The sequence below is a fragment of the Ixodes scapularis genome, unplaced genomic scaffold (assembly GCF_016920785.2).
Source record: "Ixodes scapularis isolate PalLabHiFi unplaced genomic scaffold, ASM1692078v2 PGA_scaffold2__306_contigs__length_199485367, whole genome shotgun sequence".
Taxonomy (NCBI): domain Eukaryota; kingdom Metazoa; phylum Arthropoda; class Arachnida; order Ixodida; family Ixodidae; genus Ixodes; species Ixodes scapularis.
This window is the reverse complement of record NW_024609857.1, coordinates 71886407-71902801: the sequence shown is the minus strand read 5'-3', so window position 1 is coordinate 71902801 and position 16395 is coordinate 71886407. Positions and strand designations below refer to the sequence as shown.

Sequence of the window (16395 nt, the reverse complement as noted above, 5' to 3'; positions counted from 1 at the left end):
CCTTCTATGGTTTCCTCTCCTGACGTCATTACCTTGCGAACAGCAAGTTCGATGGTGTTTGTAACTAGGATGGTGGAAGCTTGAAATCATTGCGCTCTGAAGGCAACACTGCCAAGACTGTCAAAATGGAAGTTCTTAGATTACTCTTATTTCCATCGATGAGAAATCCTTTGCTGACGTCATGGTCAGCATTCAGCTAATTGTGGCAGGCCGACCACAGCGACGCTTTCCATCGCTCACGTCGCCAATACGCCGAACCCATCTACGCCTCTGCCTGGTTGTCTCTTGACTCGAAACACTCCCACAATATAAATACAGCTGCCAATTTTAACTTGTCAAACGTTCATTTTGTCATAAAACAACAAAAAAAGAATTGTCGTGAACAGTTTTGAACTTGTTACCGTTATATTTTTTTCCGGTTCAGTCCCGGTACAGTTCCAAGATATCGACGAATATTTCGGTTCGGTTCAGCTAAAAATAACGGTTCGGTTCCGATTCAGTACTCTGCTTCCAGAACCACGAAGCGGCGGCGGGAAAGGGAGAAGGGGGGGGGGGGGGGACAACACTTTCTAGAAGAGAAGGCCGTAGCGCTCCGAGTGGGCACGTCACAATGGTGGAGGAAGGAAGGCCATGGCGCAACTACGTGAGAAAATGCCGCTGTCGACGCGTATCGGCGCATTAATGTTCGTGCGCGTTTATCCGACATTAATACACGTTTTAAAAGCACAGTCTTGTACAATTTATTATACCGGGTGTTTCTGCGAAGACTTTCAAAAATCCTAAAAATTAGGGCGTTTGAAAAAAGAAGAAACTGTCTTTGGGAACAAACTACCAGACACGGCGGACGTCAGGAATTGCCAAAAACATACTAATTAGCCAGATAATTAATTAAAATTTGTTAATTAACTTTTTAATTAGGGGAAATAGACATATTGTTCCAATTAGAAAGTTGCTGAGCGTTATTGAAAACAACTAAATCAGTCGTTTTCAGAAAGACTTTGAGCGCGTGAGAAGCGTAGTAGCGCACTAAAGTTACCGCTCTTTGAGCAGGTACAAAGCTAACGGTTGCGATAAGGCGCCCGCGCGATTTTTCCGTCTCTTATCTAGCCCCAGCCTTGTACCTGCTCCACGAGTGGTAACTTTAGTACAATACTACGCTTCTCACGCGCCGAAAGTCTTTTTGAAAATGACTGATTTAGTGGTTTTCGATAACGCTCAGCAACTTTCTAATTGGAACCACTTGTCTATTTCCCCCAATTAAAAAGTTAATTAACAAATTTTAATTAATTATCTGGCTAATTAGTAGGTTTTTGACAATTCCTGACGTCCGCCGTGTCCAGAGGTCGGCATTTTAGGACGCCCTCACTCACCCTCACCCTCACAGCCACACTCACCTAAGCCCCTCACTCACCCTCACCCTCACAGCTACACTCACCTTCAGCCCCTCACTGATCCTCACCCTCACAGTCACACTCACCTTCAGCCCTTCACTCACCCTCACTGAACCTCACGGCCCTCACGCCCCTCACTCACTCATGGCCCTCACGCCACTCACTGCCCTCACGCCACTCACCGCCCTCACGGCCCTCACCGCCCTCACGGCCCTCACCGCCCTCACCGCCCTCACGGCCCTCACGGCCCTCACCGCCCTCACGGCCCTCACGCACTCATAGCCCTCACCGCCCTCACGGCCCTCACGGCCCTCACGTCACTCACCGCCCTCACGCCACTCACCGCCCTCGCGCCCCTCACCGCCCTCGCGGCCTTCACACCCCTCACGCGCTCATGGCCGTCACGCCAATCAGGCCAGCTTCAGACGGGGCAATTTCGCCCAGAAACTTTACGTCGCAACACCAGCAACACGGGCCGCCCGCGATCACACGCAGCAACCAATTGCTGCAATTTGCCATCGTCATCAGAAAATTTGGTTTTTCTTGCTCTATTTAGACACAATTACGCGTTATAAACGTGTTTTATGCATTTAAATCTCGTTAAGAATACTAATGCACCTTTCTGAAACAGTTTATTTCCAAAAAAACGATCGATTTCAAACCAGAACCAATTCTTTCGGTGTCATCATCACCGGCACGAGGTATCACATGAAAATTTTGCGTCCCTGATTGGATGCAGCCGCTTCAAACGTATTCAAATTTCTCCGAGTTGCTTGCGTATTTCGAGCCGGACCCGATCTCAGCAATTCGTGTCGATCTAGGGAAAGCTAGAGAACAACCCGCCATTAACACCAAAATTGCTGAGAAAGATGCTCGAAATGAAGGGCGCCTCACGCACTCACCGCCCTAACGCGCTCATGGCCCTCACACCCGTCACGCACTCACCGCCCTCACACTACTCCCGCACTCATGGCCCTCACGCCACTCTCCGCCCTCACGCCTCTCACGCACTCATGGCCCTCATACCCCTCACCGCCCTCACCGCCCTCACGGCCCTCACGGCCCTCACCGCCCTCACCGCCCTCACGGCTCTCACGGCCCTCACCGCCCTCACAGCCCTCACGGCCCTCACCGCTTTCACAGCCCTCACGGCCCTCACCGCCCTCACAGCCCTCAAGGCCCTCACTCACCCTCACTCACCCTCACACTCATGAATTTTCCTGGTTCAGAAACTCACTCACCCTCACCTCACGTGTGAAGATGAGGGTGAGTGAGGGTGAGTGAGGGCCCTCATGAGTGAGGTTTGCCGAGGTATGGTCTGGTAGTTTGTTCCCAAAGACAGTTTCTTCTTTTTTCAAAGGCCCTAATTTTTAGGATTTTTGAAAGTCTTCGCAGAAACACCCGGTATATATAATATAAACGTAATATACAACGCGTTACCAAGGTTGAAAGTACTAAATTTATATTTCTGATTATCCCCGTAACCGCGGGACTAAGCGCAGTCCCGCAGCTCCCCACACTTTTTGAATGAACCGGCTCCAAATTTCCGATGCGACATCTTCCCTCGTACGGGCTCTGATTCTGGTAAATTTACGTTGCGTGTGAGCTGCTGACAGCATGTAAAGGTACGCTGAGACATTTCAGAAGGGAAAGAAACCGAAAAAAAAAAAAATCCATTCATCGCCGCTGGGAGGGAGCGCACACGAGGAAGAGATGGGTCGACACACTGCTGGTGCTGCTCTCACGCGTGTGTGTGTGTGTGTGGTTTTGTGCTACCCATCGTTTTTTTGTTTTTTTTTTTTGTCGTCACCGCAGTCTCGGGTAGATTTTTTTTTTGTTCGCTTGATACTACGGCATTTACGTGGATTCGCGAAACAAGTCCTGCTACGGTTTGACTGATGTGTGTGGCAACTAGTCAACGATGACACTGGCCGATGACCTCTCTCGACAGAGAGAGACTTCTTGAAGTTCGTGTTAAAATTTTTTCGTGATGGATCGTGTGGGACGTATGGATGCGATCGACAGGTGAGGAACAACTTATTTACCAGCTTTCTTGGTCACGTAAGACGCAAGTAAAGTGCTGCAGTCGATTTTTTTTTTCTAATATCGTGATAGAATGGACTTTCGTTCTTCGTCATTATCCGTTTGCTATTGCGTTGACATTTATAATTATGCGTGGTAATATTCTAGCTTTTACTGGAAGGTAAATAACAAGTTTGTGTGATTATTGAAAGTGCGTTGTTTGTGCTTATGTGTTTATTTATACTAATGATATTTATGGCCTTTACCGCGTTTATACTAGAATCTTAACCGTATTAAGGTGATAGTACTATTGTATACATAATAGGTTATATTTTGTTCTTAGGCACCTCGAGCCCATAGGGAGAATTAATTTAGTTGACTGTAAATAGTAAGTTTAGTACCCCTGCCACGCGGAAAAGTTAATATATTTTGATTAAATAATACGGGATTTAATCAGCTCGCTGTTTTGAGTGATTATATGAGCGTCGCAAGCTGATTTGTCGGCCCCATATTTTCATTCGATCGAGATTACATTACTTTTGCCATGTGGCCGGTGTATGATGCAAGAATTCAGTGACTGCACGCGATAACATCGCTTACATGATCGTAAGTGACATTCCTCTAGCCGTGTCCGCGTTGACTACGTCTACTTGATTTTTCAATGTGACCTGTTTTGCTGTGTCCAATCACTGCGTGTCTTGCCATTTTGTCGAAGTATTTCTGTGTAAAATATGCATTCCTGCAGCAATAATTGCGTGAATCAATGTTTTCTCTTCTACGCCTTCTTCGTACCATTTCATACCGATCACTTAGCGGTGTAATATTTTGCCCGTGTAGTAAAATATTCTCGAGACCCGTTGCTATGTGCAGCTTTCATTTTAGCAGATAAGACACGCGTATGTGACTAAAAGCGCGTTACGACGGTCGATCCACGCGCGTTGCCTTCGCTTCGCCGCGCGCCCCTGATGGCCTTCCCTCGCGACGTCGCGAGTAGAGCGCTACGGCCTTGTCTTCTAGGAGGTGTTGAGGGGGGGGGGGGGGGGGGGGGGGGTCGACGGAGAGGGGGAGAAATAGCTTACATAGCGAGCGCGAGTTTTAGTAGACCGTGTTTCCCGCTCCGCTAAGCCCCTCCGCTACCCGGAACTGTACAGCCAAGGCCATCGGCGCGCAGGCGCAGTGGCGGTTTCTTCGTAGCGGAGGGCTAGCGGAGCGGGTAACACGGTCTACTAAAACTCCTTAATAGGGAGTTTTAGTAGACCGTGTTACCCGTAGACCGTTTTTCTCCTCCGCTACGGTATCCGTGAAGAAAACGCCGCAGCTGCGCATGCGCGCCGCCAGCCTTGTCTGCATAGTTCAAGGTTTTGTAGCGGATAAAGGAGCGCTATGCGGGTGCTTAGCGGGCTGCGGAAACGGCCTACTACAATTTCCCAATGTTTGTGAGAGGTGACGGTGCTAGCGAGGGAGTAATAAGTAACAACGTAGCGGCGCTGTCACCCTCTTCCCATGATCACGAAAGCTTTTGCGTAAAGACGCCGCCAGATTTCGCCGTTAAGAGGAATTAGAACAGCTACAGCAGAAAATAAGAAGTTGGCCCAGAGTTTTGACGTTTGTTGTTTTAAGTTAATCTATCGTTTGCTCAAGGTGTAATCCTGTATCCACTGATACCTACCTCAGTTTTAACATACAAGACTAAAATCGTCTCTTCTAAAGAAGTAGAGGCAAAGACACACTGGGTCAGTCCTAAGACATTGGGTCGGCTGACTCATCAATCATATATTTTTTGTTCTTGGCTTCTGTTCTACTTTCCTTCGCATTAGAAAGAAAGCCTCCCGACAATTTAAATTTTGCGAAGTACTCCCATTAAAATAATGGCGACGGGATCATGGTGCTCAACGAGGAACATGAAGGGGTGATCCAGCGTAAGGCTGACACCTTCCATTCCGGCGTCGGCCGCCGTCTCGTCCCCTTCTTCATTCACGTCCAGCACGCACTTGTGGATGGCGCTGGAGAAGAGCGGGCACGGGGGGAACGCTCATGCCAGACAGGTCTGCACGTTCCGTGAAGAGGTCCGTGGCACCCATCACACTCAGCGTCTCCTTCAGGTCGATGGTGTGCTCCAGCTTGAACTTGGGGAGCCTCAGTTCAATGCGCATGGGCCGCGTGACGTCCCTCAGGAGGCGGGTCAGCTTGTACGGCGTCAGTTGTTTCACGAGGTTCGTGAGACCGTCCACTTTCTCCGGAAAGAGAACCACGAGGGACATCTTGCCGCCCCTGTAGGGAATCTTGAGAGCGGTGACCTTGAGCTCGTCGCTGTAGCACATCATGAACGTGCCCCGCCGAAACATCATGTCCACGGCTTTGGTGGTTGTGGCGTCCTCGTGAAACGCTACCCGGGACGCAGCGTCCAGTCTGAACGGGGAGTCCCAGAAGCCCCTGAAGTAGACCGCGTTTGCCAGGACCACCTGCGTCGTTTTCTGAAAGGCGTTCAGAGGCAGGCAGTTCCTGATCATGAACTTGGTAGTCTCGGCAACCCATGAGTTCACCTGGCAGCGGGAGACGTTCGGGTCGCCTCTGAATTCGATGCCTTTCATGGAGCTCTTATATATCTTCTTCAACAGGCAGGCGAAGTCCTCCAGAGGACTGAATTCGAAAGAAGCGTAGATTCGACTGGCGATAAACAGCATCATTTCCGGCGGCAGAAAGCAGAAGCGGTCAAAGAAGACGCAGAATTTATCGTGGACGTCGGGGTCTTTCACGTGTAAGAGGTGGCTAATCTGCTTCTGCGTGTTGTTCCTGGCTCCCGCATTGATCATGGACAGGGCGGCAGCGATGCTGAATGGGGAGCATACGATATTGCTGTTGGTTCCCTCCTCAGCTTGAAGCTGCTTGTACAAGTTCACAGAAAATGTGAAGAGGAAATCGCTCGCTAGAGGCGACACTTCTTTTGCTGTACCTGAACGAAACAGACATATATTTGTAAGCTTCTGTGCCCGGAGGTACAGTGAGAAAGTAACTTCGCTGCGCGGAGTACAAAATGCGCCGCCGCATTTGTCAATGTCTCAAAAGTCGGTAGAGCGCTACAATAATGAGTAGAAACTAAAACGGCAGTCATGACCAGGACACCAGGACAACCGTGACTCATGATCGCTTCACGAAGCTATTTCTCGCATTGCTTGCCACGCTGTGCACTGCGAACAGTTATCGGCGATTCTGTCATTAGAGAGTTTTAGTAGATCGTTCCCATGACTCCGGTAACGATACCCGATATTCCGCCACCGCCTCCCCTGCGCATGCATAGTATCGTTATCGGGGCTATCGGAGGTATCGGAACGATCTACTAAAACTCTCTATTAGTATAGAACTTTTTCGTGTACTCTCGTCCCTGCAGCCACCTAATAGGCGTATCCGGTATGGGCGACAAAAAAAATCAAAACGTTTCAACCTGCAAATAGTAAAGAAATAGAGGGGAGGAAAAACGAGAACGTGTGACGATTACGTTTATGTCCTAAATGCCTTCTATTGGCGTGGCGACGGCAAAACAATGTTTTCGCCCATACTGGAAGTGACGACAATTCAAGATGGCGGTGCTCTTGCGAAAAAGGTCTGTAGGAGGTATTCACTGGACGCCATATTTGAGGGCAATGTTTAGAGCGCATGCTCAGAACGAGCTCAAATTAATAGCCTGCTAAGACCGGCAACCTTGATGGTGCTAAATGCACGCTCCAAAAGGACTGCGGAAGCTCGCCATCAGCACCCGCTCAGCAGCAGCGCACACGGATATGGCCGCCAGTGAATACTCCCTATACTCCCTATAGGAGGTATTCACTGGACGCCATATTTGAGGGCGATGTTTAGAGCGCATGCTCAGAACGAGCTCACATTAATAGCCTGCTAAGACCGGCAACATTGACGGTGCTAAATGCACGCTCCAAAAGGACTGCTGAAGCTCGCAATCAGCACGAGCTCAGCAGCAGCGCACACGGATATGGCCGCCAGTGAATACTCCCTATAGTCGGCTTGCACATGACGTTATCGCACTGTGCTGGGCCGGTTTGCTCATCTTGCGGCTGCGGTCGCGGCTGCGGCCAAGAGGGATTTTTACGTCACGTGACCAGCTCCATGGGGACAAGGAAGTACCTAGCGTCCCTGCCTTATGGCGGAGAGATCCGCATCGCTTCAAGCACAAAAGCCTAATTTCGCTCGCAGAAACTGATTGCAGGGACTTTCATCTGGAATCCAATTGACCGCCCCTTTATACTGTAGGACCGGCAGGTAAAGTTACTGCCAAGGAGAGTAAATAGGAGCCAAAATAAAGAAGAACCCACAGGAGATAAAAGCGGTAGCAGTATATTTATCTATCTCCGCTGGCGCCGGCGCCTCGAGCCTGCTGCTATGGTCGAGAGGGTAAAGCGGCGGTACTTGTCGTCGCGGCGTGAAAGTTCCGGGTTCAAATCGCGCTAGAAACTTTTTTTTTCTTTTTTTTTTTTTTTTGTGCGCGTTTTACTTTTTAGCTGCGATCCTTTTTAGGAAATCATCCACTTGCACCAGTGCGCCTTACACGGTTTTTTCTGTTAGTCCCACCTGTTCAATCGAAACATCGGGAAGAAAAAAAAAAAAGATGAACGCAAGTTAACGCGCTAATACAATCATTTCATTCCATTTGTTGGTCCAAAGTCATTTTAGAAGTTTGCATTAGAGTGAGGGACCTAAAATGACTTTGAATCATAAATGGAATTAATTATTGTGAATTCCATTTATTGTTCCAAAGTCATTTTAGGTGTTTGCATTAGAGAGAGGGTTTGCGATGTCGACGCCTGATTCATTTTTGCATTCGGTTGTGATCGTCCGCTAATCTAACTAAAATTCAACAAGTAATGTGGTAATATTACAAAACGATTGCCACAACAAAATGTAAAGAGTATAAATATACTCTTTACCACATTCCATGCAAGTAAAAGTATGATCGCTTTTATTTCGGTTTTACTACTTTCTCAGACGTTTGACTTGCTGCCTTGCCTGTAGGATTTCGCTCAATCAGTGTAGCCACAGTTGCTAGTCTTTTTTTTTTCTTTTTGCTTGTTTTTTTTTTTTAAATTGTCACAACTGCACTTTTTATTAGTCCTAAATAGGCGTCTCCTGTTATTAAAAGGAATCGTAGCAAGAGTGTTGTATATTTAAAGACACATAAAACTAGTTGCTGGGGAAAGGATGCTTGTTTCGGCTCCGTTAGTGTGAAAGTCATAGCGATGCTGTTATCTTGGTTTCCTTTTAATGAACATTATGAAATGATTGTATTAGCGCGTTAACTTGCGTTGATCCTTTTTTTTTTTCTTTCTGATGTTTCGATTGAACAGGTTAGACTAAAGGCCCGTTCACACTCTTGCGACGGCTTGCGACCTCTTAAACCTGGGTTCCTTAAAACTTCTTAAACCAGAGAACACACTGGCGCCATCTATTGGGAAGCAGTGTAAGCTCGGCGATCCGGCATATTTTTTTTTTTTTATTTCTCGCGCAATATCCTTTCTTTTTTGGCTCGAAAAACTTTTGTCAATGTTATAAACGAGCCTTTGTATGGGTATTACGCAAATTTGACCTCGGAAATCCCGCAAAACCCTCGCTTTTGTGAAATGCAGTTCTAGGGTCACCGCATAGATGGCGCCACAATGTCAGTGTGTTCCCTCATTCTAGAAACATTTAAGAAGTTGTAAGAGATCTCGTCTCTCTCAGTCGTACTCGGTCGCAAGAGTGTGAACGGGCCTTAACAGTAAAAGCCGTGTAAGGCGCAGTAGTGCAAGTGGATGATATCCTAAAAAGGATCACAGTTAAAAAGTAAGACACGCGCAAAATACAAAAAAAAAAGTCCCTATAGTCAGTTACGGGTTAAAGGGCCCATGAAACGATTTTTGGGTTGGGATAAATCATTTTAGATTGGGATTTTACTAATAGCACATCGTTCAGTGAGCCAAAAGAAAAAAAGTAGAAAGTCAAAAGCCTGACTTTCAGTGCGAAAATTTGAAAACAGGGCGGACTATTTCGTACCTCCTCCCCTTCGCAACCTCTCTGCCTTTTCACTGTGATACATCCGCGGTCCCAAAAGCGCGTCGTCGGGTCCAAACTGACGTCACACGCAACCGGACCTCACTTATTCCCTTCACCCCTAAGCTGACATTGTGGTGGAAGCTACGCGCTTGCCGGACCAATCAGCCGCCTCCCTTTCATCACCTGACTTCATTCTCTGCAGCCACATTTGCCACGCTCACGTGGCAAGTGTGGCTGGCCCAACGAGCACATAGCTTCAACAGCACTGTCAGCTTCGGAATGAACGGGGTGGGGAAAGCAAGTTTTGTCTGAATTTTGAGCGACGGGCTAATCTTCTAGGGGGAGAATGGATGTGTCCGGATTACACAAACGAGGGTGCGAGCAAGAGGGGGCTCCCCCTTTTCGTCTTCTTTAACTGTTTGGTGGAATGCGCGATTTATGAGTTGAGGAGGAAAGCTGAACTGGAAAAAGTTGGAAAAGTGTTTCATGACCCCTTTAAGAAGGTAGCGGCAAATGCCCCTCAAAAGGAATCATATATCCCTCCGCCATCTCCGCATCCAATAGCGTCCCACCGTTTCCGTGACGTCGCGGCCAACGCGCGAGGAGGGCCTTGCCTTTCTGTACATATTTGCTTTATCTTTCGACTTTGACTTAGCATTGTGGAAGCCACGAGAGGGAGATTAGAGTTCTCCCCCACCGACGGAAACAAATACGACTTTCGGGGATTAGCTTCCCCCCCGATGGATACAAAGGCTGCTTTCAGGGGCTCGGTTCCCTCTCCGATGAATACAAAGGTCGCTTTCTTTAAAAGTGGGATCGGAGACAAGTTGGAATCCATGATAATGCAGTGATTGCGCAGGCGAGCTGGTGGATGTTAACCATTTTGTTCTTAGCCCGAGACTGAGGCAGGAAAAGAGGAAAGTTTCGAAGTAGAAGAAAAATGAACAGTCGAGGACACGTCTCTATCGGAACAAGGAGTGTTTCCAGTGAACTCTTCTTTCGACTGCGGAGAGATTTGAAACGGACGCATCACGCTTGTGGGAGGAGCTTCTCCTACCTTCTTGACTTGTAACCGACTATAGTGCGATTTGAACCCGGAACTTTCACGCCGCGACGACAAGTACCGGCGCTTTAACCTTTCGACCGTAGCAGAACGCTGGAGGCGACGGCGCCGGCGGAGGTAGATAAATATGCTGCTACCGCTTTTATCTCGTGTGGTTTTTTCTTTATTTTGGCTCCTATTTACCCTCCCTGGCCGTAACTTTACCTGCCGCTCCTACAGTATAACGGGGCGGTCAATTGGACTCCAGTTGAAAGTCCCTGCAATCAGTTCCTGCGAGCGACATTAGGCTTTTGAGCTTGAAGCGATGCGGATCTCTCCGCCATTAGGCAGGGACGCTAGGTACTTCCTTGTCCCCATGGAGCTGGTCACGTGACGTAAAAATCCCTCTTGGCCGCGGCCGCGGCCGCAAGATGAGCAAACCGGCCCTGGTGGTCACTCCTACAGTGGTTCTTGCCAAGGGTGGTGTGAATACGTGCTGCAGAAGGGTGCGCGCTCTGCTTCGAGGTAACCATAATGGCAGGTGATGCGAGGTTAATGCAAGATGTGAGTGGTTTGAGTAGCTTTGAACGCAACTAACTAAAATGTCTGAGACAGGGCATTAAAGGGCAGCTCCAGTCAATATGACTAAAATGTCTGAGCCAGGGCATTAAAGGGCAGCTCCGGTCAATATTTGCAGATTTGAAATTATGACTGCTTTTAGCTCAGTCTATGTCCCTAAATATATATTTTTTCTCCATGTTGTGTGTAGGCTTTTAAATATCACGGCTCAAAGTGTGTTGAGAGGGATGGCAACACAGATAATCAGACGTCACGTCGGTGCTGTGGTACGCGGCATGACATGCTGCTAACCTGGCCAATAGACCTTTTCCTAAATGACCCTGCAGCGTCAAAGAGAATATTGGGAACGTAGGTGCACGCGCTGCACGAAATTAAAGCGTTCATAAAACGCGCGGGCGAAGTGCCTTTTTTTAACTTGCTTTCGAACAGTTAGAGCCGAAGACGCCATCATTCGCAGCGCGTGTGCCTACGTTCTCGGCATTCTTTTTGAAGCTTAGGTAATTTGGCAAAAGCTCTATTGCTATCATTTTCAAGACATAAGCTAAGCTGCTGCTTTTTAAGACCTACGCATTGCAGGAAACGTCAGTGCGGATTCATAAAGCTAGTTGTTTAAAAAACGAATTACACGCGCTGCGTAAGTGAGGTAAAAAACCTGTTCGGTGCCGCTCACTGGGTGCCGGCGCAAGGCATGCAGCGTTGCTGCATTGCTATTGGTGACTCCAGCGAAATCAATGGCACCGAGCGTCTAGAACAAAAAACTGTGGCGGCAAATTTGCTCCCCAGCCCTCTCAAGCGAATCGAAACGCTTGGCGGCCTAAGGACGAAGCCGTAAAACTAGGTTCGAAAACACGCGGCGAAGACCGCCAGTACTTGGGGGCCAATTTTTGTGGCAATGGAGCCAAAGTTATGGGTGCCCCTGCACTCGCTCACCAATTGAGTACCAATGAAAGCTGTGCACGCGCACTGTTCGCTTTCTCTTAAAGGGGCACTGACAGGGTATCTATGCTCGCCGAGGTTTTTAGTTGTACGTGACATATGAGAGCCCAACTACCCAGAACAGAAATTGCGGCTCGAAATTAGGTTTCTTTCCGCCCGAAAGCCGCCGATCGAGAACTGGCCAGCTTGAGTCGCGCTCACTCTCTTTTTCATGGCCACGGGCCGTTTTATAAGGTTTCGACACGACCACCAAATTTAATCAAAGCCGTGGGTCATTGAAAGCACACAGTCAATATTAAAAAATATATATATATATATATATATATATATATATATATATATATATATATATATATGAAACTCATTTTTTGTGGTTTTCAACAAGCTGAAAATACGTTGATAAGAAAAAGAAATGTAGCACAGACAACCGGAAGCATTCTGTGCGTTTACTGCATAATTCTCAACATGGCGTCGCTTCGTGTATCGTGGGACTAGCGGATGGCAGCGGACGACGGGCGTTGGACCGTCTACCTCAGAACTGCCGTTCACGGTACCCGCGAATTCTGTCTTCCTTCGAAAGAGAAATTTTGAACCGATCAAAAGAACTGATATTCATCCCGTACGACACGCCCGACCAGCAAGCCGATTGCACGAAGACGTCGCCGAGTCGTCGTTCCTTCTCGAAGCTGAAGACATCGCTCGCTCAAACGTCAAGCACGAAGTGCGTACTTCGATATGAATACGCACGCGTACGGTTTCTTTATGAGGTGCGAATGTGGCCTATGCGTGGTGCTGCCCGACTTCAAGCTGGGATCGCATGTGTTGAAGAGAAATCGGCAGCAAACTTCCGACATACAGTCAACCTGCTTTATTACTACGCATGAAAGGGTTCCTTCTGTAGCTCAGTGGAAAGACGTCCGCTTCACACGCAGAGGGCACGGTTTTGATCCCTAATGTGGGTGTACCTTTTTTTCTTCTTTTTGTCAAGCATTTTTCGATGTTTTTATTTTCTTTTTACAATTATCACACAAAAAAAGACCATTGTTGTGGACGATACGTCGCTTAACTAAATGGCATGGGAATCCCATACCATTTACCGTAGTTAAGCGACGTATCGTCGTGGTGTTGCCAGATTGGGCTATATATAGCCAAATTGGGCTACATGTTTTTCTAGTTGGCGTCAAAATTTCGTGGTTGGCGATGTGGCTATTTTGGGCTATTTCTAAGAATGCGGCGAACTTTTCTAAGAACGCGGCGAACGACACGTGCGAACTCATTGTAGTCACTTTCCACAAAATGCAAGGACCATATGAATGGGGTAGCGTCCGCATTCCGAGCTTCGCGTAACTGTTCTACAGGAATAGACCTATTGCTATATTACCCAAGCATCGAGGAGAATGCAGGGATTGATGTTCCACGCGCCGCACGTGCTGGCCTCAGCAGTAGTAAATTTTCTAAAGCAAAAACCTAAGAGAAATCGTATCTTGCACGCGCGTTCGTCAACGCTTTATTTTGGTTATTTACTTCGAATATTTTATACGGGGAAGGCGTGCGCGTGCGACGCGTGTAACACCAATCCCTGCATTCTCCTTGACGCTTGGGTAATATAGCAAATGGTCTATTGCAGCCAGCCATTGACCCCGACCCGTTGATCTTTCGGAAACTTGTGCACTCTGCCGCACAATGCCACTTTCAGATGCAGGACATGGGAGGCAACTCTTCACGCAACATATTAACATATTGGGAGTGTTCTTTTCGGAGCCGATGACGGGAATTCACCGCGGGCACTCACTACTCATTGCCAACACTTAAATGTACAAAACAACTCATCTTAAAGTACAGAACAACAAACGAAAAAAAAAAAAAAAAACGTGCGGTTGGGTGCACCCACGTGACTTCCGCCACTCACTCTATAGGCTCCTTGCACATGACGTCGTTTCCGTTGCCCTCCAGAGAAGAGGGGAAGAAGGAGCTTCCCTCTTATCAGGATCCTCCTTTGTGCCTCCCGGATTTGCACAGGCGTCGCCGTTCTCCTCCCAGAAGATTATAGAAGATTAACCTGTCACTCAAAATTCTTACAAAAGCAGCTTCTCTTTCCTCCTTTTACTTGGTGTTCAAATGTGTGCGATGTGACGTCAGTGCAAGGAGCCTATAGGCTCCTTGCACTGACGTCACATCGCTAATCTTCTATAATCACTGACGTCACAGGTTAATCTTCTATAATCTTCTGGGAGGAGAATGGCGACGCCTGTGCAAATCCGGGAGGCACAAAGGAGGATCCTGATAAGAGGGGAGCTCCTTCTTCCCCTTTTCTCTGGAGGGCATCGGAAATGACGCCATGTGCAAGGAGCCTATCCTCTCCACTTCTCCGTGGGGTGGGCTAGTTTCGCTTTCGGTTTCGAGCAGTTGCATTTTTTGGCTTTATCAAAAAAATACGTGACTTTGTAGCAAAATGTTAATTGGGTAGTATTCCGACATCATAATGAATTGCGCGACAAAAAAGGAAAACTAAATTTTGGGGGTGTCAGTGTCCCTTTAAATGCCACGCAAAGTTTACTCTGAGTATATACAGGGTGCCTCCGAAACAAATTTACAGGTTTTTTTTTTTTTTTTCACCGCAAAAATAAACTACGCATCGCCGAACGCTCATTCTCCGCCCGAAGGTAGCCCTAGAGTTTAAAACTTTTGAATAAAATATCGGTTCGTGCTAAATCTTTGTCACCTGGTTTGGACCTCTAGCGCTATCTTTCGGCGGAGAATGAGCGCTCGGCCATGCATAATTTATGTTTGCAAAAGAAAAAAACAACAAAAAAACTAGTTTTTTTGTTGGAACACTGTTTTTTTTTTTTTTTTGCTTGGGGAAACTAGATTAAATGACATACGTGAGGGTGGTGGAACCATAGTCTCTAATAGGAGGCTTTGGTTTCAGACTCTGTTCGGCTGTTGGCAGGTGGGTGCTCCCGCACTTGTGAAGTATGCACAAGACTTTGGGGGGGGGGGGGGGGGGGGGGGAGGGGACGGAAGGGTTATTGCAGCAGGCGGCGATGTCCCTTCGTCACACATCGTCCCGCAGCATAGATTATAATGTACACTGCAGGGCCCCAATGACAGCTGTTGCTTTTGCCGGGGATGCCCAGCGTCGCCTACGCGTGCCATTGCCGACGAAATGAAGCTGCGGAGAAGCGCGTGACCAGAGCGCACTTACGAGATGCACTCTGAGATGAGATAACAATGGCGAACCCGGCTACCGATAAAAAAAAAAATCAAACTGAACGTTTTTAGTGTTTATACAGCGTAAGGTCGGTCTGCCAGGACGCTGGTTTACACTGTAGATGAGCATTTTTATCGGTACGGTACGACTGCTAACGCAGTAGTGATACGCGACCGGACGCCGGTATGATGCTCATCCAGATCAAAACGGGCAGGAGTGGGACTCGAACCCAGGGTCCCTGGGTTCTGCAGCGCGAGCTTTTGCTCCTCGCGCGTCGAGCTGGGTGTGCGTTTTAGCCTCGGCCACCGATTGCCCCCCGGCTACTGATGCCATGCCAAATAAACCTGCGAGTTCATGAGGCAACATTTACATTTTCGTGCACACGACCATTTGCAGACAGACTTTACCTATAGTTCGCAAAAATCACCATGAAATATGGCGAGTAATAACTTCTGAACAGCTCACTATGCTTGTCTGGTACACCTTCCAGTGTTTAAAGAAGCCCTGGTCCAAACTATAGGGCCGGTACTTGAAGTCAAGCTTCTGGTTGAAATTATTCGGCAAAAAATATAAAAAATAAACGAGAGAAAATAGGGTTTGTCCAGTGTATATTCTGTATGGTTCCACGAATGCCCTTTATATCCTTCGGTCACAGAGTATTCCAGCTTTTGTTATATAAGTAGGGTTCCGCGTTTTCGGTTTTTATTTTTTCAAAATTCGGCGTACTTTTTTCGGTGTTTATTTTAAAATTCAATTTTCGTTTTTTTTCGGTGTATATTTATTCCAAAAAAAGTTCACCGTTTTTTATCGGTGAATTTGAAAGAAACACAATCGGACACCGGATCAGATGATCCTCGTAGCTGTGATATTTGTGATCACTCAAAGAATACCGACACATATACATCCGTCGTCTTCGCTACAACTTCCGTCAGGACACACCTAAAAATCGCGAAATTCGCGGGCATAATCTTCAGTGCGCTTCTTTTTTCTTCCCATTCTGACGACGTGACCGTCTGAGGTGATGACCGTACAATGACCCGCGGAATGGCAAAAAAAAAAAAAAAAAATTAATTGTATTTATGTTTTCAATTATACGGAAGTTTGAGAGAGGATGTTAAGAAAGGTATTAACGGCTTACCTCGATGACCTCTGAAGTGCATGAAGTGAGAAACCTT

The 16395-nt window shown here is 47.5% G+C and overlaps 1 protein-coding gene across 1 annotated transcript in view; it reads right to left on the bottom strand.

Annotated features, from left to right (window-relative positions):
• Positions 1–5250: 5250 nt before the first annotated feature.
• LOC8027145 (leukocyte elastase inhibitor-like) overlaps positions 5251–16395 on the bottom strand; it is a 46701-nt gene continuing 35556 nt past the window's right edge. Inside the window, exons 3-4 of the mRNA XM_029986162.3 lie at positions 5392–6366; positions 5251–5345 (exon numbers count right to left, since the gene is read on the bottom strand). Of these exons, the coding sequence (XP_029842022.3) occupies positions 5251–5345; positions 5392–6366 (1070 nt within the window). The remainder of the gene's footprint in view (positions 5346–5391; positions 6367–16395) is intronic.